This window comes from Danio rerio, chromosome 3 (assembly GCF_049306965.1).
Source record: "Danio rerio strain Tuebingen ecotype United States chromosome 3, GRCz12tu, whole genome shotgun sequence".
Lineage (NCBI taxonomy): Eukaryota > Metazoa > Chordata > Actinopteri > Cypriniformes > Danionidae > Danio > Danio rerio.
In genome coordinates this window covers 10,462,767-10,489,029 of record NC_133178.1, presented here as the reverse complement: position 1 = coordinate 10,489,029, position 26,263 = coordinate 10,462,767, and the positions used below count along the sequence as shown (strand labels likewise).

The window sequence follows — 26,263 nt, the reverse complement described above, 5'->3', positions numbered from 1 at the left end:
CAGTACTGTAAAAAACAACCTGGGCACGGAAATGGGAGCATTGTTTGGACTATTGTCTGTTCTAGGCGCCATTGTGCAGTTATTCATTTGTAACGTTTAGTAAAAACTCGACCTCGTCGTCTTTCTTTGCCATCCCGTTTAATGTTCAGCCGGCGTTTGTAGACTAACAATGACCAAATGCCGAGCGAGACGCATGCTTTCTGTTTATACTAGAACGCGCATCCCCAGAGTGCACGGATAGTCACGTGATATACGTTTTTGGTGGCGTAGTGAGGACGGAGATATGTTCAGAGACGCTAGGTAAAACGCTAGTGTGGACACGGATCGTTTTTGATCTAAAACGCCGTTTTAAAACTAAAGTGCACTAGTGTAAACGGGGCCTTAAGGTTGGCAACAGTAAGGGTCTTTGTTGTCACATTTGTGCCACACATTCTCTATTGGAGACAGGTTAGGACTACTGGCAGGCCAGTCAAGTACCTGTAGCCCCATTGTTTTTTAATATTTCAATAATTTTCTCAGGTATTTGTTGGCAAACTGGTAATCCTCGGCCCATCTTTGCTCCTAAAGGACTAGACGTTTCGTGGATGCTGCTTTTGTATCAAATCATAGTTACATTCACCTGTTGACATCTCCTGTTTCAAATCAAAGCATTGTTATTTAACCAATTTACCTGATTACAAGCCGTAATCTGCTCCTGTCAACTTTTTTTTGTGTAGCAAGAACCAAAATTGCAACACCAGTTTATTTTGAAGAAAAATGTAAATCACGACGACCACATTAAATAACGTTAGTTGTATTGTCTGCAATGAAATAGAAGCAAAAGTAAATTCGCAAATCGCTACTTTCTTTTTCTATTTGCGCTTTCCATACTGTCTCAACCTTTTCTGATTTGGGGTTGTAGTAATAGCTGTTAAACTGACAGTAACAGGAGCTACAGGGGGTCCGTGTTCAGTAATCGGCCTCTCAGCGGGAGCCTCTTATGAGTGTTTTGCTCCTCGTCCCAGTATTTCTGCCCCCCAGCTGTGCTGATCTGAGCACTTTACGCTCAACCACAGATTTTGAGACATTAATGAGAGAAAGCGAAATAGCAGGACACCAATGTTGAACAAAGAGTCTAATGCATGGGGCTTAGTTTTTGAGTTTTTTTAGATTGTAGAGATAGATACTGTTAAAGTCAAATGATTTAATATAGCTTTCTATCCAAATCTGGGTCCCATTTCAATAATGTGGTTCCTTTTTATCTTAGGGCCTAAGTGCTGTGTGCAGTTATATACTGAATTCATTCTGGGTTTAGATTTTTTCGTCAAATAGAAACAATTTGTTTGTGCTGATCTGATGCAACTATGCTCCTGTATACCTCCTGTATATTGTGTATGTGTATGTGTGTGCTTGCGTCTGTCTGTCTGACCGTCTGTGTAACGACTGGGGTGGAGTGACAGATACAACTTGAGGTAAGATCCAATATGCAGGTTTATTCAGCGTCAGGCAAGCAGTGGTCATACAGGTGCAAACGGGTATATGTGGACAATCCAGAATCGTAATCGCAGTACAGGCAATAGGTCGTAAGGCAGGCGGCTAAACAGGATAACAAGGATACAAGGCTAAGGTCTAACACGGAGAAACAAGACAAGGAAACGCGTTGTAAAGTCACACTAGGGTAAACAAGACTCGGCAACCAGGGTGAGTGAATGAGTGGTTTATGGTATGTTATCAGTCTCTGACAGGGTTCAGCTGGTAAGTGCAGTCAAGCAGATGAATGAGCATGGCAGTCTGCATGTATGAAAATGTAGTCCTGGGTAATGCGGAAGTGTAGTCCTGGTGTTCGTGTGAGAACCAGCGATCTCTGGAAAGCGATCGCTGGTTGTGGGACAGTCTGTCTGTCTGTATATAATGTACTCACCGGCCACTTAATTAGGTACACCTTACCAGTACTGGGCTGGACCCCTTTTTGCCTTCAGAACTGCCTTAATCCTTCGTGGCATAGACTCAACAAGATAGTGGAAATATTCCTCTATCCATAGTGACATAGATAGAGGAACTATATATGGACACAACTATTTGGTCCATAGTGACATGATAGCATCATGCAGTTGCTGCGGATTTGTCGGCTGCACATCCATGATGCGAATTACCCGTTCCACAACATCCCAAAGATGCTCTATTGGATTGACATCTGGAGACTGTGGAGGCCATTTGAATACGGTGAACTCATTGTCATGTTCAAGAAACCAGCCTGAGCTGATTCAGGCTTTATGACACAGTGCTTTATCTTGCTGGAAGTAGCCTTCAGAAGATGGGTACACTGTGGTCATAAAGAGATGAACATGGTCAGCAACAATACTCAGGTTGGCTGGGTATGACTTGATGCCCAATTGGTACTAATGGGCCCAAAGTGTACCAAGAAAATATCCCCCACACCATTAAATCACCACCATAAGCTTGAACCACTGATACGAGGCAGGATAGATCCATGCTTTCATGTTGTTGACGTCAAATTCTGACCCTACCATCCAAATGTCTCAGTTTCCTGTTCTTAGCTGACAGGAGTGGAACCCGGTGTGGTCTTCTGCTGCTGTAGCCCATCTGCCTCAAGGTTGGATGTGTTTTGCGTTCAGAGATGCTCTTGGTTGTAACGAGTGGTTATGTGAGTTACTGTTGCCTTTCTATCAGCTTCAACTTGTCTGGCCATTCTCCTCTGACCTCTGGCATCAACAAGGCATTTGCTCTCTGTAAACCCTAGAGATGGTTGTGCGTGAAAATCCCAGTAGATCAGCAGTTTCTGAAATACTCAGACCAGGCGTCTGGCACCAACAACCATGCCACGTTAAAAGTCACTTAAATCACCTTTCTTCCCTATTCTGATGCTCGCTTTGAACTGCAGCAGATCGTCTTGACCATGTCTAAATGCATTGAGTTGCTTCCATATGATGGGCTGATTAGAAATTTGCATTACAGTTGGACAGGTGTACCTAATAAAGTGGCCAGTGAGTTTATATGGAGAAGAACTGCTTAATAATGTTGTTATTGATTGAAATAAAGATGACACTTGAGATAAATTATTTTATATGTGTAAAAAGTCATCTTGGCAGGTGCAGTAAAAATGTTAACGTTGAATAAATACAGTTCGTCAAACTGAAATTGCTTTAATGTATAAAATGAACACTGAAATACCACAAATAAAAGCTAATTCAAAACAAAGATAATATATTTGACCTTTTTCTATAGCATTTATAGAACTACTGTAGTTGATCGTGCCTTCTCAGATGGGCATGATCAAGAAAGTCTGAAGACCACGGGTTCAGGGTTTCTTTTACAATCTCTAACCTTAAGTATATAACCAACAGTGTGGTGATGCTTAATTGGAGGAAAGACAATGGTGGTTTTGACCGGCCGTTTTGGGAAGGTTTCAGCTATGTGAGAAATGTGCATGGAGAATCATGTCAAATGACCCTCGGCGGTGCAGCATCTGAGAGCTGGCCACTGTTCAGGCGTCCCGAACGCACAGAAAGCCATGCATCTCGTACCCAATTCAATTTGGAGCGAATTGAATTAAAGCAGAAAGAGTTCTGTGTGGCCGTACCTCGCTGAAAATCTGATTTGAGCTCCGTCAGCCCCACGCACGGAGAAAGAGAGACACTTTTGTGGAGGGACACAGGGGGTTATTTGATAAGAAACGCCACATTTGGGTTATCTAGGCCAGCACATCTCATAAAGTCTCACTCGTGTTGAGGAAAGATTCTCTATTTACACTTTGGCTGCATTTACACTGCAGATCCTGATGGTCAGCTGACATTTTGTTACTCTTTCCACTGCTTTTCCCCCCATATATATCGTTTAAAATCAGCTCATATCTGATATCTATATTAATGCTGCACACAAATGGCTTTTTAATAATTAGCACTGGTTCGAGTCCCCACTAGGCCAGTTGGCATGCAGTTTGCATGTTCTCCCTGTGTTGGCGTGGGTTTCCTTCGGGTGCTCCGGTTTCCCCCACAGTCCAAACACATGCGCTATAGGCGAACTGGATGAACTAAATTGGCTGTAGTGTATGAGTGTGTGTGAATGTGAGAGCGTAGGGGTGTTTCCCAGTACCGGGTTGCGGCTGGAAGGGCATCCGCTGTGTTAAATATATGGCGGAATTGTTGGCAGTTCATTCCGCTGTGATGATCCTTGATAAATAAGGGACTTAGCCGAAGGAGAATGAATGAATGAACTTCAAGTTACAACGAGGTTACTAGGGGAAAAAAATCAATACCATTGTTTTGCAAACCAATACGAGTATGAGTATTTTAATCTGCGTTCTTGCCGATACAGAGTACCAGTTCCGATACTTTGCAGATTTGGTTTCAATGAAAGTGCAATTAATTAGAAAGGAGGATTTATTTTTTGCGTTATCAAAAGTAGGCTATGATGTTAAACTATGGATGGGTCACGGCTTGATAAGATAGTTGTTTATTCAAACTTTGACTACTTTCTATAGAATATTAAGAGGTTTTAAGCGATTTTATCTTGACAGACTGACACAAATATGCAGAGATGTTCAGCTCTGACAAGGAGCTTTTATTTAGCCTGTAGTCTACTATATAATAATTTAGACTTTGTTCCATTACTTAAAAATCTTTATTGTTTATGGTGGCTTGAGAAAGCCAACATTCTGTTATACTACATAAACGTATTATTCTTCCGTCTTCTTAGACTTAATTTCTATATGCATCTCCTCCTAGACCGTTCATACTACAACCACCAAACTAACACCAAACCTCCAAACTGGTCTGATTCTGGTTTCAATATCTTTTCCAATTGATCCGATTTAGTTTTCCGAAAACTGATCAGGAAATTTCTGAAAAGTCACATTGACTTAACATTGGACCAAACTTTATGACTTCATAAATTTTCGCCAGACTGTCATACAGACTTGCCGCATTTAACTCAATTACCAATCTGCCAATTACTGATGACCTTTCAACTTACTAGCCACACCCTAGCAACCACTTACGACACCTTAGCAACTGTCCTATAGACTTTCATTGTAAAAAAAAAATGCCATTGTCTTTACATTGGACACACTAACAACATAATAGTCTATACTAGCAAAACAGTAATCATACTTGCAGCATGCTAATTCATATAAACATACTAGCATCATGCTAGTTCATATTAAATGTTTGCTAAAACCAAGCTAGTTTATACTAGAAACATGCTAGCGACATGCTAATTCATATCATAGATATATACATTAGATGTCGCCTGGCCTATTGTTGTCTATTGGACGGAATGCGTCAATAGCGCCGCCATCTTGCTACAGGGTAGCGCTCCTTTGAAATGAATGCGGGACCAAGGTACAGTGGAGGACTGTGGCCATGCAAAGCCAGAGATATACACATATATCTGTGATCGGGAGTTTTCCTGGATGTTAGTAAGTAATTTTTTTCTAATTACCAAAATTATAATTTTACATAAGTTTTCTACATTGATGGATCAGTGACTGCACGGCCATTCCTGACAAAAAGCTTGTGTTTCTGTGTACAGAAATGTACTATTCACCCTCCCTGTTAAATTTGATCTAATCATGTCCTGAAACACAGCTCCTCTCCTGCTTTCACTTCTCATACTGACGGAGGGAGCGATTCGTTTGTGAATGAATCCCCCGAACGACTCTTTCACTAACGTTAGCCGACAATAATACAAGTTTCTGGCAGCGCAGCATCTCGTTGTCATATTTCTTTTGCATTGTTTGCTGATTTTATTCAACAAAACTAGCATAAGCCGAGTGTTTAGTGCGAGTTGGAGCTGCTTTGCCTTATGGTGAATGCAGTAAGTGACTGTTATCCTCAAGAACGTTACCTGATTAGCACAAAAGTTCAGAACATACAAAAACAGAAAAAAAACATATTATTACCTATGAAATGTTCTGCCTTTGTGCTTTGTTTTCTTTGTTTGCTCGTTACTACACCCGTAGACAGCGCTAAAGTCCTGCATCTTCACGTAATAACACTGTCTTGACTAGTGCGGTTGAATGATATTTGTCCTGGGAGCACTGTACCAATGTGGCGGCGCTACTGACGCATGCTCAGGGTCCCTATGCGATATCTAGTGTATATATCTATGAATTCATATTAGAACCATGCTAACAACATGCTAATTTATGGTAGAAACATGCTAATTCTTACTTAGAACATCTTAGCAACCCCCTAGCAACACATTAGCAACCACTCCATAGCAACATTTTAGCAACAACCTAGAATACCTTAGTAACTGTCTAGCAACCACCTAGCAACACCTTAGCAACCATTCAGAACACCCTAGTAATGCCTTCATAACCACCAAGCAACCACTAAAAACACCCTAGCAACACCTTAGCAACCGCCAAGCAACACCTTACCAACCACCTAGCAATGCCTTAGCAACCTTTCAAAACACCCAAGCAATCGCCTAGCAACACCTTAGCAACCACCTAGCAAAGCTTTAGCAACCCCCTAGCAACACCATAGCAACTATTTGTGTTGTTGCATGATGCTTATGATTGCGTCAAGTGAAAGCCAAGGGGTGGGGGAATTGTTATGCTCACTTGAATTGAAGACGGTGGGGGTGGGAGCAGTTTGAGACCCCTGGTTTATAAGGACTATACTGTTAATATATAATACATTAATTAATACATAAAGACAATGAAGTCAGGTAGGACAACAAATCACATCCACGGAGTGAAATGCTGTTGGGTGGTATTGGCATTTCATGTACAAGTACAAGTACTGACCCGTATGGGTGTATAGTTTACCCACTTATTTAAGTAAAGTCATCTTGTCATTTCTAAGGCAAGCGGTTACCTCACTTTTAATTGAAGTAAGTAATCACTTTTTACAGTCTACTCTTTTTTTCTTTCCTAGTTTTGTAGACTCACCCCGGGGAAAACAGGAGCTGATCCACTGCCGTTGGAGAGCTCTGGGGAGCAGGCAGTGTTTCGGGAGGACGGGGACAGGCTGAGGTCCACAGCCGGTGGTGTGGGGGTCTCCGAGTTACTCCGTAAGACACCTGAGGACATACAAATACACCTCAATTATACTGTCTGAAATTGTACAGTTGAAGTCTGAATTATTAGCCCGCCTGTTTAATTTTTTCCTCAATTTCTGTTTAACGGAGAGCAGATTTTTTCAGCACATTTCTAAACATAATAGTTTTAATAAATCATTTCTAATAACTGATTTGTTTTATCTTTGCCATGATGACAGTGAATAATAATTGACTAGATATTTTTCAAGACACTTCTATACAGCTTAAAGTGACATTTATAGGCTTAACTAGGTTAACTAGGCAGGTTAGGGTAATTAGGCAAGTCATTTTATAACGATGGTTTGTTCTATCTGTGAAAAATATAGCTTAAAGGGGGCTAATAATTAAACTAAAATGCTTTTTAAAAACGTAAAAACTGCTTTTATTCTAGCCAAAATAAAACAAATTAGACTTTCTCCAGAAGAAAAAATTGTATCAGACATACTGTGAAAGTGTCCTTGCTCTGTTAAACATCATTTGGAATTATTCTGCTTGTACTACTGTTCCCACACCTATAGACCCTGTTCAGATGTTGTCTTTCAAGATATTAGTTGGGTTTTTTCCTCAGACTACTCCTGTGTGTAGCACTAGTTTCTTGCACATCTCATCCAAACGCAGTCCAAACCTGCCTGGAACTACTTTAGCTGTACATTTTTTCTGACAACAATTGCACGCCTTCGAATGCCTTCATTTCTGTTTCCATGGTCTGTTGAAACTCTTGATTCTTATTGGCTGAAAAGTGTGCAGTTAAATCATTTAACACACAAGTACACTGTAAAACCCAACAGTCAACTTTATCAATTGAAATGAGTGTAGTTAACTCAAAATTGACAGAAAGTTAATTCTACTCATTTGAAAAGAGTTTTGAACTCAGTGTTGAAGGAAAGGAGTTAATTAAATACCTCAGTACTTCAACTTAATTGGAGTAAGTTCACAGTACTCATATACAGGGCTTTACATTAACTTTTTTGATCACCAGCCACTGTGGCTAATGGATTCCAACATTACTAGCCACTTGCCATTTTCACTGGCCGCAATTTTGTTGTTTGAAAAATATATTTTATATAAATAAATGTGACATTGATATGCTAAAATGACTTGATTTAGATGTTGTGTTGTCCCAGAATTTGTTACTACACACAAATGGTTGGTTAATCTCATATTAAATATTAAAGAAATGTTATTGTAAAGGATGATAATTCAACTATATTAACAAAAATAACTGTAAGCAAAAGAAAGCAGGTAAAATACCACAAGTGATAGTGAAAGGACGATCACGTGCCTGAGAATAATTAAAACGAAAGCAGTTATTGCTGCTGTTGCTTACAAATATATATATATATATATATATATATATATATATATATATATATATATATATATATATATATATATATATATATATATATATATATATATTTAATCTTAAGCTCTTAAAAGCAGCAGGACTGTAGGTACATGAGCATCGTTTTTTGTCTAGTCTTTTTCAAAAAGAACCGAACGCAAGTGAAAGGAAAAAAGCGCAAGTAATCATCCTCTCATACGGTATTCACCTGCTTTGTCCTGCGCGAACACAGTTGTTTTCAGTCGTGCTGTTTCTGGATTCTAAGATCACATTTGCACGCATATTGGGCCATCCTTATTGTCAAGTCGAACCCTGCTTTAAGAAAACTACAATGTAAAAATTATTTCCAACCTGCCAAAGTGGCTAGTGGGAGCGGCTGTCTTACCCGCCAAAGCTGAAATTTACCCGCATTTGGCGGGTTGGCAGGTGTTAATGTAAAGCCCTGATCATATAGATTAGTTTAACTCAAATGCTCTGTAGCAATCGGTTTCCTCAAACGGTTTAAGTTGCATTAACTTACTGGGTTTTACAGTACTCAGTTGGTTTGAGTTCTGTTCATTTATTGGGTTTTACTGGAGAGGGTGCTCGCTGCAGAGCCATTTGAGGAGAGCTGAGCTCCAGCGAGGGGGACCATGAGCTGTCGCTCTTCCTCCTGTAAGCTGTTTTAATGCGTACACCAACCCCACCCCTAACCCTACCCCCAGTGACATCACTCGTAGAAGAAGTGCAAAAAAGGTGGAGCTCAAGCTTAAGCTCCCCCTCGCTGGAGCTCAGCTCTCCTCAAATGGCTCTGCAGCGAGCACCACTTGTTTTACTGTGCTCAAATTGCTTCATTTACTCAAATGGATTAAGTTGGCAGCACTCATTAGGATTAGTTTTTGAACTTAAATGGTTTGTCAGCACCAATAGTCTAGTGGTTAATGCGTCGACATTTAGCACCCAGGTGCTTGCGGCAACCTGAGTTAGATTCCCGGCACGAGGTCCTTTGCCGATCCTTCCCCTCTCTCTGCTCCCCATACTTTCCTGTCTGTAAATCTCCACTGTCCTGTCATTAAAGGTGAAAACCCCTTAAAAAATGATTAAAAATAGAACTTAAATGGTTTGAGTTATCTTAACATTTTGGGTTTTACAGTGCTACTCCATGACAAATCAGGGACTAAGGCGAAAAAAGGTGAGTGAGTAGTTCCAGTCAGTTTTATTTTTATCATGGTTTGAAATTGCCTCCGTGTGACCTCAAGAATACCAATGTGTGTTTTATTCTTGGGTGCTGATGAGGATTAACAAACTCACAAATATGCTTAAAAACATTTACGAAGAGGTAGCTAATACATGTTACTATGAGCTATTAGATATGCCCATGTCATATACATGCAGGCATACAGTATGTTTTCTCTTTTGCATGCATTTGTCTGCGACAGCTGATTCAAAGGGGAGATCTAAACTGTCAAAACTGATAATAATTCTGTTAAATATTGCACCGCAAAGAGCAAAACTAGATTATACTTGTTTATAACAAGGATATTAACCATGGAATAATCAACAGAAACTGTAGTGCATTTATAATTGCTACTTTTTTATGTTAAAGAGAGGATGAGACGTGAGACGCTGAATGTGTCTTGTCTACCTGTGTGTGGCGATGCAGGAGACGCTGGAACGATGACTGCAGTGCCGTCGTCTGCCATCCGCAGCTGCCCCGCCCCCTTGCCGTGGATTGGAGAGGAACTGAGAGTAGGCGGTGACCTGGCGCCTCTGTCCCGCCCACTGATCCGCCCCCTCGGCACCTTCAGGTCCAGTGGCTCGTCTAAGGACAGCATGACAGCATGCGGTCCAGAGCCGGCAGCCTTTACAGACAGACACAGAGAGAGGAATAGAGGTGAGGAACATACACTACAATCCTACAACAGCAGCACGTGATGGAAAGAGTACTGAATAATCATACTCAAGTAAAAGAACCATTAGTTTCCAAGATATTTAATGCATGTAGAGTAAAACTATCTCTTCTATACACTAGTTAAAGGTCCTGTGATGTGCTTTAAGATGTGCATTTTTATTTGATGTTTGACGTAATCTGAGCCGAAACATGAAGAGAGGGCAGGACAGTGTAGTTCCTCCCCTTTAAAAAAAACAGCCAATAGCGTTTAGTTTTTATCACAGCTCTGCCAGTGAGAGTGGTTGAGTTCATGGTGTGTTATCGCTGACTCATACTTAAATGAGTATGATGATCTGAAACATTAAAATGCGACAAAACAAAAAGAGAATAAAACAGTAAGGGGCAAATACTTATTCACACCACTATATATGTCAGAACGCTCAGTAGTGATTATTAACCACACTGAACTGAGCTAAACTGAACTGAACTTAAACACTGAAAACTGAATCACACTGTTTCAATCTACTATGATCTTCTATGTGAAGCTGCTTTGACACAATCTACATTGTAAAAGCGCTATACAAATAAAGGTGAATTGAATTGAATATATAAGTGGTTATCTTTGACTAATATTTAAATTATTATGATGATCTTAAACATTAAAGTGTAGTATAAATCAGTAAGGGGACACTTACTTATTCACACCACTATATATACTGTTCTCTTTGAATAATATTTAAATTATTATGATGATTTGATGTTACAAACATACAAAAAACAAAATCAGTGAGGGGGTAAACACTTATTCACACCACTATATTTACTGTTATATTTGACTAATATTTAAATTAGTTTGATGATTTGAACCATTAAAATGCGACAAACATACAAAACAAAAATAAATAAATCACTAAGGAGGCAAATACTTATTCACACCACTATATATTCTGCTATGTTTGACGAATATTTAATTTATTATGATGATCTGAACCATTAAAGTGCGACAAACATACAAAACAAAAATAAATAAACCAGTAAGGGGGTAAACACTTATTCACACCACTATATATGTGGTTATCTTTGACCTAATATTTAAATTATTATGATAATCTGAAGCATTAAAGTGCGACAAACATACAAAACAAAAATAAATAAATAAGTAGGGGGCACTTACTTATTCACACCACTATATATACTGTTATGTTTGACAAAAATGTAAATTATTATGATAATCTGAAGCATTAAAGTGTGACAAACATACAAAACAAAATAAATAAATAGGTAGGGGGCACTTACTTATTCACACCACTATATATACTGTTATGTTTGACTAATATTTAAATGATTATGATGATCTGAAGCATTAAAGTGCGACAAACATACAAAACAAAAATAAACAAATAAGTAGGGGGCACTTACTTTTTCACACCACTATATATACTGTTATGTTTGACTAATATTTAAATTATTATGATGATCTGATGCTACAAACATACAAAACAAAAAATAAACAAATCAGTAAGGGGATAAACAGTTATTCACATTACTATTAACACTGTCATCTTTGACTAATATTTCATTTAGTTTGATGATTTGAACCATTAAAATGCAACAAACATGCAAAACAAAAAGAAAATAAATCAGTAAGGGGGCAAATACCTTTTCATACCACTATATATACTGTTATATTTGACTAATATTGAAATTATTATGGAGATCTGAAGCATTAAAGTGCGACAAAAATACAAAACAAAAATAAATAAATCAGTAAGGGGGCAAATACTTATTCACACCACTATATATACTGTTATCTTTGACTAATATTTAAATTATTATAATGATCTGAATCATTAAAGTGTGACAAACATATTAAACAAAAATAAATAAATTAGTAAGGGGGCAAATACTTATTCACACCACTATATATACTGTTATCTTTGACTAATATTTAAATTATTATAATGATCTGAATCATTAAAGTGTGACAAACATATTAAACAAAAATAAATAAATCAGTAAGGGGGCAAATACTTTTTCACACCACTATATATACACATACACAAGCTCATATTTTTGAAGTTTTTTTTCCCTCTCTCTCTCTCATTGTCCTTCGGAAAAAAAAACTCCTGGTTTCACACAATCACTTCCACTAGTTTCCCGTTTCTCTCTCTTTACCTCAAACACACACATAGTGCTCACACTGCCAATTACAGACATTACAGCTTCCACATTCCTCCATGCAAAATAAAGCAACGCTCCATCTTTAACCACAGCTTCTTTTGTGCCTTTTATTTATAAATATATGAGCACATATTTGTGCGCCTGCCGTGCTGAATGGCTCTTTGAGAGAGTTCAACATGAGGAAGGTCAGCGAGGTGAAGGCTGTGGGTCACCGAGTTCAACAATCAGCAGATAAACACACACAGAGAGCACTATTATCAAGCAGATCACACACACATACACTTGTGCAGCTATCTTTATGAGGACTTCTCATTGCTGTAATGATGTTTATCCTGTACATTTGGTATTCTATTCCTCTACTCCTGAATTCAACCCTCACAGGATTTAGTCTGCATTTTTACATTTTATTAATACACTCACTGGCCACATTATTAGGTACACCTGTTTAACTGCTTGTTAACACATATTTCTAATTACATAGCAACCATTTAATGCATTTAACCATGTAGACATGGTCAAGACGATCTGCTGCAGTTCAAACCGAGCATCAGAATGGAAAAGAGAGGTGATTTAGGTGACTTTGAATGTGGCATGGTTGTTGGTGCCAGACGGGCTGGTCTGAGCATTTCAGAAACTGCTGATCTTCTGGGATTGTCACGCACAACCATAACACTGTAACTCAAATAGCACTCGTTACACCCGAGTTATGCAGAAGAGCATCTCTGAACGCACAACAGGTCCATCTTTAAGGCAGATGGGCTACAGCACCAGAAGACCACACCGGGTGCCACAGCTGCCAGCTAAGAACAGGAAACTGAGGCCACAATTTACACAGGATCACCAAAAATGGACGATATAAGATTGGGAAAACGTTGCCTGGTCTGATGAGTCTCGATTCCTGCTGCGACATTCGGATGGTAGGGTCAGAATTTGGCATCAACAACATAAAAGCATGGATCCATCCTGCCTTGTATCAACGATTCAAGCTTATGGTAGTGGTTTAATGGTGTGGGGGATATTTTCTTGGCACATTTTGGGTTCATTAGTACCAATTGAGCATGTCAACACCACAGCCTATCTTGAGTATTGTTGCTGACCATGTCCATTCTTTTATGACCACAGTATACTCATCTTCTGGTGGCTGCTTCTCGCAGGATAACGCGCCATGTCATAAAGCGTGAATAATCTCAGACTGCTTTCTTGAACATGAGAATGAGTTCACTGTACTCAAATGGCCTCCACAGTCACCAGATCTTCAATCCAATAGAGCACCTTCAGGATGTGGTGGAACGGGAGATTCACAGCATGGATGTGCAGCCGACAAATCTGCAGCAACTGTGTGATGCTGTCATTTCAATATGGAGCAAAATCTCTGAGCAATATTTCCAGTACCTTGTTGAGTCTATGCCACGAAGGATTAATGCAGTTCTGAAGGCAAAAGCGGGTCCAACACAGTTCTAGTAAGGTGTACCTAATAAAGTGGCCGGTTCGGTTAATGTAGTCATTCTGTGTTATTTAGGAACTGTTTTTGGAAAATGTCACCACGAGGTCAATTTACTATTCTATCCGTTTTCTAGACATTGGGTAAACAATGTAAGGAGTACAATTTTGACAATAAGGGGATAAAAGGAAAAGCTTTTAAGTACAACGAGAAAAAGGAAACTATTATTTCTTATCATATTTCCCCAGTTGATTGATTATATATGAAATTGTAGACTTGTGTCTGTTGTGAGATCCAGTTTAAATATGCAAATGAGGCATTGTTTAATTAACTATAACCTATTTTGCATAACTTTCTAGCACAAAGACCGTTGAAAGTCATGTTCAATATGTTTTTCTATATTTTTCTAGTCTCAAATTTCCACAAACAGAAAAGTCTGATACTTTAGTAGCAAAATGGGCTGTTTTGGGGTCTGACGGTAAGCTCACAATCCATGATAAAGTCGAGTTACAAAGCAGCGAGTCTTCATCTGTCATACTGAGCCACGATTACACTGAAAATCATTAACTAAACCCTTAACATACCACACATATCACATCTGTGACCGCACCCCTGTCTGAGATACACTGACCTCTCACTTCAGGACACACACACACACTCCAAACAAACTCGCAGACGTGGAGATACTACAGATTGCACATTAACTCCAGCAGAGATGTAACCTGTTTATGCTTCTGAACAATCGCTTGCCTTTTTCTGGCTGAGATAGTTGCTGTAAAATGGCCTGTGTGTGTTAAATTGGAGCATTTAAGGCTTTGGTTTTGATATCCAGGAACTTTCGAAGTGTTTTTTTTCATCACTTTAATCTAAATAAATAATCTAAAATGCACTTTTAAGTGTTACTTATTGAATATTTCTCAATTTGTTGTCTGAAGGTCTTTACAAAGGGATTTGCTCATGAATAAAATTGCCTGATTAAAGATTATAGGCGGCACGGTGGCTCAGTGGTTACCACTGTCGCCTCACAGCAAGAATGTCACTGGTTTAAGCCCCGGCTGGGTCAGTTGGCATTTCTGTGTGGAGTTTGAATGTTCTCCCCAGGTTGGCGTGGGTTTCCTCCGGGTGCTCCGGTTTCCCCCACAGTCTAAAGACATGCGCTAGTACGAAACGTTTCTAGTACTGGATTGCAGCTGGAAGGGCATCCGCTGCGTAAAACATACGCTGAAATAGTTGGTGGGTCATTCCGCTGTGGAAACCCCTAATAAATAGTGGGCCAAGCCGAAGGAAAATGACATTGACCATGGAAAAGGATGATCAATATCCATTACAGTAGCTTCCACCCTCCCGGTTCAGAAGTTTCCACAACAATAGAGCGGCTGCAGCTCCATGTGTAAACCATTACTAGTCCGCGCCGAAGGCCAGCTGCTATAAATCAGCTCCTCCACCAATTTTAATTAGACCCCCAAACCATCCACGTCAAACTCCGGTCCCTCTGAGGAGAACTTTCTGGAAGAGCAAAGGGGAAATCAGTGCTTCTGCTGCTAAAATAAAGCTGGTGATAGCTATGAGGGACCAAATACCCGGTCAGGGTTTGTGTACTTATTCACTGTAGATTATTCTGGGTTCCACCAGCTCTTTCATGCTCATTCATTTTCCTTCGGCTTGATCCCCTATTTATTAGTGGTTGCCACAGCGGAATGAACCACCAACTATTCCGGCATATGTTTTATGCAGCGGATGCCCTTTCAGCCGCAACCCAGTTCTGAGAAACACCCTTATATAATACGGCCAGTTTAGTTAATCTAATTCACCTATAGCACATGTGTTTTTGGACGGTGGAGGAAACCGGAGCACCAACACGGGAACAAAATGCAAACTCCACACAGAAATGCCAACTGGCCCAGCCGGGACTCAAACCAGCGACCATCTTACTGTGAGGCGACAGTGCCACTGAGCCATCGTATGCTGTCTCAACACAAATCATTAACTTAAACATTTTTTTACAAATTTAAGTGGATTAAACATTTAAAAAAATAAGTTGTCCCAAAGAATTGTGCTATTTCAACTCATTTTAAAGAAGTAGTTTGAACAAGCAGCAAAAGTCTTGTTTTTTTATGTGTTGACAGGTTTCAGATTTAGAGTTCACGCCTGTCATTTGGCTTCATCCATGCCTAAAAGCAGAAGTTTTCCGTCTGGGGTTAAAGATCATCCAGATCGCTACACAAATGCCATTCATTGTGCGAATGAGAAGGAGCTTGACATGGATGATAATCTCGTTTGTCACATTAGCGGTGAAAAAGGCATATTTCATAAGGCATATTGGGTGTTTTGAGACAAGCAATGTCAAACTAAATACTTCCCGTGAATGATGGCCTGCTTATAGTTAAACAGATTTCTTATTGGATATGCTTTGGTGGTTCGATTTTTATGATGTGTTTATTTAATTGTATTGATTTGACACAATCGCCTCACAGCAAGAAGCTCGCTGGTTCAAGCCTGGGCATTTCTGTGTGGAAGTTGCATGTTCTCCCTGTGTTGGCGTTGGTTTCCTTTCGGTTTCCCCCACAGTCCAAAGACATGTGGTATAGGTGAATTGGGTGAGCTAAATTGGCCTTGTGTATGTGTGTGAATAAGTGTGTATGGGTGTTTCCCAGTGATGGGTTGCAGCTGGAAGGGCATCCGCTGCGTAAAACATATGCTGGATAAGTTGGCGGTTCATTCCGCTGTGGTGACCCCTGATTAATAAAGGGACTAAGCCGACAGGAAAATGAATGAATGATTTGTTTTGATGTGTAATATGCAATGTTTATGGTTTGTTCGTCCAAGTAATCTCAAAAAAAGAGTACTGTAAAAAAAAAAAACTAAATCGTAAATTTGCAGTTTTTCCGTATTTTGTGATTCATGTTTTTATCCTCCAATTACCTGTGTTGGTGTTGTATATTACGCTACAGAAACCTTAAATAAACTGGCAGTACCTTTTCTGCTATTTTACAGACTTATTCTCTACATATTTTTTCTTATAAATTATATTAACTAACTCAAATATTAATAAAAGTCACTCTGTTAAACTGTAAAGTTGAATTTTCAACACCAAACATCGACAGAGCAAAGATCAACATCCCATAATCCAATTCACAACCGTAAAATAAATGAAAAACACTTGTGAATACGGCAACTGTTAATGAACATATATTTACTACATTGTAATATCAAGAGATTACAAGTCTTTTGCTCGTAAAATAAAGCTTTTTTTTTAAGTCAGAACAACTGCTTATCGTACATTATCAGGAAAAAAGTACACAAATTGTCATAGAGGCTGTGCCTTTTTAAAACGATACCCCCTTGTAACTTATTTACTACTCAAGGGTGCCTATTAACACCTTAAATGTGCATATTAGCACCTAAGTGTAGATAATAGTACCTAATTGGTAGATTTTAGTGCCTCTTAAAGCGGCCGCACGTTTTCTTTTCCTAGCTTTTTCCCCACTGATGTCTACAAATGTACTGGGCATCACAAATAAATGTGATCTGTTTGTTGATCAAAAACTTAATATTGTTTAGCTGTATGTCGATTTTTGCTGTTGCTTTTGTCATCACTGTTGTGCACTGCATATTTCCCTCTACTAATAGTTTTGTTATAATTAGACCTATTTTTAAGTTTTTACTTTAAACTTGTTTAAGTGTAAGTGTAAAAAAACAGAAGTAGATAAAAAAATACTTTTGCTGCTTGTTTAAACTACTCATTTAAAATGAGTTGAAGCAACACAATTCCGACATTTTGAGGGGGACAACTTAATTGTTTTGTATTCAATCCACTTACTTTTGTAAAAAATAATTAAGTTAACTTAATGTATTTATGTTGGGACAACATGCAGGATCTGTGTGAAACCCAACAATTTTTGACAGTGTAGATGTTCAGATCGTTTATTTGGAAAATATGACTCAAATTATTAAACGTTATTACTAATTAATGTTTTCTATTTGAATATATATTGAAATGTAATTAATCGAAACATTTCTTATTATTATCAGTGTCGAAAACATTTATGCCGCTTAACATTGGTGAAAATGAATACATCTTCTGAAGATTATTTAACATGACAGTTAATAACTTCATTTACTTGAAATAGAACTGTTCTGTAGCGTTCTATATTATTGAACAAAATTCCATTTTTTAGGGACCGAGCACCGGTGGTACGTAGAAAACTCATAAAACTTTGCGCACACACCAGAAGTCGTGAAAATGATTGTTTGATGTGGGTTTCAGAAGTGGATGTGGCAATATGCCTCGACAACGCCACCTATAAACATTTGATGAAGTGCCCTCAGAGCTACATTTCACGCACACATACAAACTCCTCTAAGGGATTTCATCAACCCAACACCAAAATTGGGTATTGTCATCTTAAGGCCTTGAAATTGCGAAGATCTAGAATTTTCGTTGGAGGGCGTGTCCGTGGCGGCCTCGCAAACTTTCACCTCGCAAAAGTTGTTTTAACTCAGGCATGCATTGTCTGATCTGCCACAATGTCCACACAAAATCCACAACAGGCCTGATCTGAACACGTTTACATGCCAACGTCCAGTTACAGACATAGCGCCACCTGCTGACAACAAGAAACTGTTTTAAACTGTAACAAACTCCTCCAACAAATGTCATCAGATCAGATCCAAGTTCTGTCAGTATAATCCAAAGCCCTCTGTGATGTTGAATTGTGAAGATGTAGAGTTTTCGTCAAAGTGCATGTCCGTGGAGGATTGACAAAGTTCGATCTTTTGCAATGGGGAGAAAGTACTTATAACTCAGCCACACAATGTCGATCTGCCTGAAAAGTCACAGGTTCGATGAGATTCCTCTCCTAAAGACAACTACGTGCAACTAATGAGTTACAGTTATAGCGCCACCTGCTGAAAGAAGGAAGTTTGGCATAAATTTGTGATTTTCTCAGGTTTTTCATATTTATCAGCTTGATTTATTATCATCCACTCTTTTCTGTCATCTTAAGGCCACCGGGCTGCGGTGAGCCCAGGTGCAAGGTCCCTATCATCACTGCTTGCAGCTTTAATTTGAAATAGAACTGTTCTGTAACATTCTAAAGCATACTGTAGGTCTCCAACTCGATTCCCGGAGGGCCGCAGCTCTGCACAGTTTTGCTCCAACCCTAGTCAAACACAGCTGGTCCAAATAATCGAGGTGTTCAGAAGAGTCTTGAACAACTTGATTAGCTGCATAAGCTGTGTTTGACTAGGGTTGGAGCAAAACTGTGCAGAGCTGCGGCCCTCCAGGAATCAAGTTTGAGACCTATGATCTAAGGCTGCTTTTACACTGCAGATCTTGATAGTCAATTTCGATTTTGTGACCCTATCCGATTTTTTTGATGACCTGCTTACATCATCTTTTAAAAGGGACTCGTGTCCGATCGTCTGCTGTTACGGTTTAATTAAGTTGTCTAGAGAAAATAAACGTAACACTTATAATTTTAAATTATTACTGAGTAGATGGATGGAAAATATACCAGGACACAAAATTTACGATCAATTCGTTTATTCCTCTTACGAGGAGAAGAAAAATGAAGCCAACAAAAGAGAGGCTTACATGTGTGCGCTTTGTACAATGTATATATAATAATAATAATAAAAAAAAAATACAATCAAAAGTTTTAGGGGAAAAAGGAACTAGAGTGGCGCCAAAGCAAAGAACTAAACAAAACCAAAAGCCACCTATACTAGAACACAAGATCCCCCTCTAAACTTACTAATAAAAATCTAAATGTGAAAAAGAAACCGAAATCGTCAGCGTTTGCGACGCCACACCTAAACTCCCTGAAATAATAAGCAAAAATGCGAAATGCGGCGCTCACCCACTTACCTAATGTTTCTGAACATTGGAGTTACCTACGGGCAAAATGTATGTCGCGCGACTTAGTGAACTACTGACCAGGAAAAAAAAGAGCTAACAGACAGCTCATAATTAAAGAGTGCTCTTTTCTCTATTCCTGTATGTAATTTGTTCGCAGCTTTTGACAAGCTGTTTTACTATAGTTTATGACAGAAAGGTTCTCATTTGTCCATCTTCTTTTGAAATATAGGCTTTTTTTTAAACCTTTAGCCATCTTAATTGAATGTCCATGGCGTGATTTCCGCACGCGATGTAGCTATACACTAGTTTTATATTAGTTTATATTGGTTATGTGGCGGACATTGCGCTCTCTCGCTCTTGTTAACATGTCTAAATATCTGTGCTATATGGCAATATAAAAGCTGTTTATGTCCTCGCGTATAAGATTTAAGGTTTTGGGACTTGAAATGAAAGCATCAGACTTGACGTCATTCGCTACAGTTTTTAATGAAGCGTGACTCGCATTAACAGGTGAAAATCCGATCTACCTGCTTACACTGCATACATGAGAACACAGATCTGATTCATATCGGATAAATTTCCACAAATGAACAAGGCCTGAATCTGATTTGAGTAAATCGGAATCCATGTGAACTGTTCTTACACGTACATGGGCCATATCCGATCTGTGCCACATGCAAGAAACAAATCGGAATTGAGTCACTTGAATAGTGCAATGTAAATGCAGCCTAAATCTTCTATAACTGCCATTTTGATTAATATAATCGATCTTTCCTGAAAAACATTTCTTTCTAAGATACAAATATTACTGACTTCACACTGTTGCACGGTTTCTTTCCTTTATGAATGATTCCTCTATCAGAGGTTGCAGGGTTCACGTTACGCTACGTGTCATATAAAACAATGTAGAGGAAAGTAATGATTACACATGCTGAACAAGCTGTCTGTGTTTACCTTGATAAGAATTTACTGCCTATGCAAGTCATCTGGCGTTTAATGAAGCATTTAATGGATTTACTCATTTAAACTGGCCAAACAAGGTAGTTTTAGGGAATGTTTGCATTTTGTTTTCAAATTTGTTTACATTTTGGTGGTTCAAATGGACAATTTTAAAAATCCAGATGGCCGGCATATCCGTATTGTCTGTTAAATGTTTTTCTTAAATGTTATAGTTATCTGCCTGATCAGAAAATAGATTTTCAGCCAACCCTGTTGAAAAATCCAGCTTAAACCAGCCTAGGCTGGTTGGCTGGTTTTAGCTGGTCAACCAGCCTGGTTTTAGAGGGGTCTTGGCCACTTCCAGGCTGGTTTCCAGCCATTTCCAGCCTGGTCTTAGCTGGTTATGCTGGGAGATGACCAGCTAAAACCAGCTTGACCAGCCTAGCAGGCTGGGAGCCCAGCCAAAACCAGCTATGTCCAGCTTAAACCAGGCTGGTCAAGCTGGTTTTAGCTGGATTTAGCTGGTCATTTTCCAGCCTGACCAGCTTAGACCAGGCTGGAAATGGCTGGAAACCAGGCTGGAAGTGGCCAAAACCCCTCTAAAACCAGCCTGGTGGACCAGCTAAAACCAGCCTAGGCTGGTTTAAGCTGGATTTTTTTAGCAGGGAATAAATGATATGTTATCTGGTTTATCCACTTCAAAGCAGGCTACTTGTTACAAGTACATCAGGAAAAATGTTATCATAAGTTGTATTTATTAGACTGAAGACTTCATCTAAGTTAAGCTGCTTTGACACAATCTACATTGTAAAAGTGCTATAGAAATAAAGATGAATTGAATTTATTGGCCTATACATTGGTTATTACCTGTCAATTATAAAAAGTTATGGGTATGGCCAAAATGTTCCTATTTTAAGTCAAGTAAATGTTCTGCAAGATGGTTTGTTGGCTTTTTTGTTTCTCTCTTGCAGTGCACATGAATGTAAATATTAGCCTCAGACACTATAAAGGCTGCAGTGTATCATCATAACGTTATACATTCACCTCAGAAAACCCCTGTACTAACATTCAACCTGCTTGTTAAGTCTGACATCACATTTCACAGTTTCTAGGTCCAGATTGTCCATCAAATGCCAAAAACGAACAACAAATTGTACTAATATGCACACACGGTTTGCGTGTCTTTAGCAATTTGTTTGTCATGCTTAAACATTAAAAATGTGTTAGCAACTTGATATAACTGTTAGCCTCATGCTAGCAACATTTTGAGCAAACTAAACATATAAATTCATTGTTGACGTTGCCAGAAAGATCCTAAATGATGCTAGCAACATGCTAAATTTAGTAAAATCATGTTAGCAATACTTCCCTGCTAAAAAATCCAGTTTAAACCAGCCTAGGCTGGTTGGCTAGTTTTAGCTGGTCGACCAGGCTGGTTTTAGAGGGGTTTTGGCCACTTCCAGGCTGGTTTCCAGCCATTTCCAGCCTGGTCTTAGCTGGTCAGGCTGTAAAATGACCAGCTAAATCCAGCTAAAACCAGCTTGACCAGCCTGGTTTAAGCTGGACATAGCTGGTTTTGGCTGGGCTCCCAGTCTGCTAGGCTGGTCAAGCTGGTCAAGCTGGTTTTAGCTGGTCATCTCCCAGCCTAACCAGCTAAGACAAGGCTGGAAATGGCTGGAAACCAGCCTGGAAGTGGAAAAACCCCTCTAAAACCAGCCTGGTTTACCAGCTAAAACCAGCCAACTAGCCTAGGCTGGTTTAAGCTGGATTTTTCAGCAGGGTTGTTAAAAACATGTTAGTCACATAAGAGCAAACATTTGCCCATTCATTGCAACTACATGCATTGTTGCCCTTGCTAAAAAAAGATCCTAAACAATGCTAGCAATATGCTAAATATAGTAGAACCATGTCATAGATATATACACTAGATATCGCATAGGGGCTCTGAGCATGCGTCAATAGCGCCACCATATTTGTACAGTGCTCCCAGCACAAATGTCATTCAACCACACTAGTCAAGACAGTGTGACAATGTGAAGATGCTGGACTTTAGCGCTGTGTACGGGTGTAGTAACGATCAAACAAAGAAAACAAAGCAGAAAGGCAGAACATTTCATAGGTAAGATTTAGTTTTTAACGTTTTTGTATGTTAGGAACTTTTGTGCTAAACAGGTAACGGTATTGATGATAATACAGACACTTACTGCATTCATCATAAGGCAAAGCAGCAGCAACTCGCACTAAACACTCGGCTTATGCTAGTTTTGTTGAATAAAATCAGCAAACAATGCAAAAGAAATATGACAACGAGATGCTGCGGTGCCAGAAACTTGAATTATTGTCGCCAAAGAGAACGAACCCTTTATAACAGAGATTCATTCACAAAATATGAGAAGTGAAAGTGAGAGGGGGTGTGTTTCAGGACGCGGATTAAATTAAATTTAACAGAAAGGGAGGATAGTACATTTCCATACACACAAACACAAGCTTTTTGTCAGGAGTGCCTGTGCGATCACTGATCCATCAATGTAGAAAAGTGATGTAAAATTATAATTTTTGTAATTTCAAGAAAAAAATTACATACTGACATCCTGGAAAACTCCTGTTCATAGATGTATGTGTATACCCTGCTGAAAAATCCAGCTTAAACCAGCCAAGGCTGGTTGGCTGGTTTTAGCTGGTCGACCAGGCTGGTTTTAGAGGGGTTTTGGCCACTTCCAGGCTGGTTTCCAGCCATTTCCAGCCTGTTCTTAGCTGGTCAGGCTGGAAAATGACCAGCCAAATTCAGCTAAAACCAGCTTGACCAGCCTGGTTTAAGCTGAATATAGCTGGTTTTGGCTGGACTTTCAGCTTGGCTAGGCTGGTCAAGCTGGTTTTAGCTGGTCATCTCCCAGCCTGACCAGCTAAGATCGGGCTGGAAATGGCTGGAAACCAGCCTGGAAGTGGCCAAAACCCCTCTAAAACCAGCCTGGTCGACTAGCTAAAACCAGCCAACCAGCTTAGGCTGGTTTAAGCTGGATTTTTCAGCAGGGTAATTGTATATCTCTGGCTTTGGATGGCCACAGTCCTCCCCTGTACTAAAATGGCGGCTCTATTGATGCATTCCTTCCAATATACAACAACAGGGTAGGCGACATCTAATGTATATATCTATGGAACCATGTTAGCAACACACCAAGCATGAAAATACTTGCTGGAAGCATGTCCACCGGATGCTAGCAAACTTTTAAACAAACTAAACATGTACATTCATTGTTGGCCTTGCCGGAAAGATCCTAAATGATGCTAGCAACAAGCTAAACTAAGTGAGTAACACTGAGTGGGCCTATGATAATACATGCTAAAAGCATACTAGCCTCATGTCTGCAAACTTTTGAACAAACTAAACATGTAGGCTACATTCGTTGTTGCCCTAGCTAAAAAAAAAAGATTCTAAATGATGCTAGCAACATGCTAAATATAGTAGAATCATGTCAGCAACACATTGAGCATGATAATAGGCTACTTGCTAAAATTAAGTTAGCCGCATGCATACTAGCAAATATTTGAACAAACTAAACGCGTAAATTAATTGTTGACCTAGCCAGTAATATTCTAAATGATACTAGCAAATAGCTAAATGTAGCAGAATTATGTTAGCAACACACCAAGCATGATAATACATGCTAGAATCATGTTAAGCCATGCTATTCAAGTTTATTTGTAAAGCGCTTTTTACAATATACAATAATCTTTGCTTTACAAATGTTGCACATTATTACATTACAAGTTAAAGTTACGATAAGTTATTATATACAGGCATCATTAATCTGCAATTTTATAGCATATAGGTGCTGTCTGTGTCACTACAACGATAAACTACTACATTATTAACCTTTGATATACTCATATACAAGCAAATTAGGAGCAAATTGAGGCAAGAGTAACAGTATATTAATAGTAAAGGTTTGTTATTAGCAAGAATTGAACCATATAGAATTGTGATCATCACACTTTAGTCCAAAAGTTGCGATGTGACTTTATTAGATGGCTAAACAGTTTTCATAAATGGCTACCAAGACTGCGTTTTTGTCAATTAGAACGAGTAGAGGATCCGGAAACTCAAGTTTGCAGTTCACTTAATGAAACAACTGAACAGTGTGTGTGTCGGCTGGGTTTATTCGAAGTGTCCAGAAGTAGCGCTTGAATGTGAAGTTTCTGGAGATGGTGTTGCTCCGCCTTACGCTGACTCCCCACCTTAGCGAGAGCTTTAAAAGGCAGCTTTGTCTGTGTCCCGCGACCCCCCTAGCTCCTCTGGCCTGTAGAGTAAACAGGACCGCAACAGCAGAAAGATGCTGGATCCACATGCTGAGGTTTTGAATGAGATGTTTGTGCCTCCGCTGTGACCCACACTCTTTTTTTACCCCTGCGGAAAAGCCACTAGATCTGCTGTTTCCTGGGTTAGAGGTGATTTGGGCAAAGGACGGGGTCAGGATCGGGGTTTCACCGGCCTTGTGAGGTCAAACCTCTGAGCTGAACCTAATTAACCCAAGACTTCAGAGCGCCGCAGGTCACCACACACTCAGTGTGATCTATTTCTGCTCGCAGCTCGTGTTGAATGATGGTTTGAGTTCACTGGCAGTCAGAAAATCGGGATGTTTTTAAAGGGGCAGGCACAAAAATACTATTCAGTTTCACTCAAGGGGTTTTAACCCTTTATATGAGGGTTTCTACTGTTGAACACCAAAGAAGATATTTTGAAGAATGTTTTTTAGCTTTCTTTAAAATATCTTTTTTCGTGTTCAACAAAGGAAAGAAAGGTTTGGAAGAAGTAAAAGGTGTTTAAATGATGACAGTTTCTTTCTACATTTAAACACAAAAGAAGATACTTTGAAGAATGTTAGAAACGTGTAACTATTGACTGCCATAATAGAAAAAACAAATAATGTTGAAATCGGTGGTTACCGGTTTTCAGCTTTCTTCAAATATCCTCTTTTGTGTTCAACAGACTAAAAAAGGTTTGAAACAAGTAAAAGTTGAGTATGATGATAGAATTTCTTTCTACTTGTAGAAACGTGTAACTATTGATTTCCATAGTATGGAAAAACTAATTCTATGGAAGTCGATAGTTACAGTTTTTTTTAAGCTTTCTTTAAAATATCTTCTTTCATGATCAACAGAGGAAAGAAACTAATAAAGGTTTGGAATAAGTAAAAGGTGAGCAATTGATGACAGTTTCTTTCTACTGTTGAACACAGAAGAAGATATTTTGAAGCATGTTGGAAATGTGTAACCATTGACTTCCATTGTAGGAAAAACAAATACTGTGGAAGTCAATGGTTACAGGTTTTCAGATGTCTTCAATATATCTTCTTTCATGTTCAGCAGAGGAAAGAAACTCATAAAGGTTTGGAAGAAGTAAAAAGTGAGTAAATGATGACAGTTGCTTTTTACTGTTGAACACAAAATAAGATATTTTGAAGAATGTTGAAAATATTAGGTAAAATGTGAGTGTATTCGTATTTTTGGGGTGAACTACACAGAAATAAATGTACATGAGCTGTCACTGGGGTGGTACCTTTTCAAAAGGTACATATTTGT

At 39.0% G+C, this 26,263-nt stretch overlaps 1 protein-coding gene across 2 annotated transcripts in view; it reads right to left on the bottom strand.

Moving 5' to 3' along the window:
• The window catches only part of glis2b (GLIS family zinc finger 2b), an 89,818-nt gene that overhangs the window by 7,490 nt on the left and 56,065 nt on the right, over positions 1-26,263 (bottom strand). Inside the window, exons 2-3 of one of the 2 annotated variants that reach the window (XM_021469271.3) lie at positions 10,017-10,233; positions 6,899-7,029 (exon numbers count right to left, since the gene is read on the bottom strand). In XM_021469271.3, the coding sequence (XP_021324946.2) occupies positions 6,899-7,029; positions 10,017-10,206 (321 nt within the window). In that variant the 5' untranslated portion in view covers positions 10,207-10,233. 2 annotated transcript variants of the gene reach the window in all.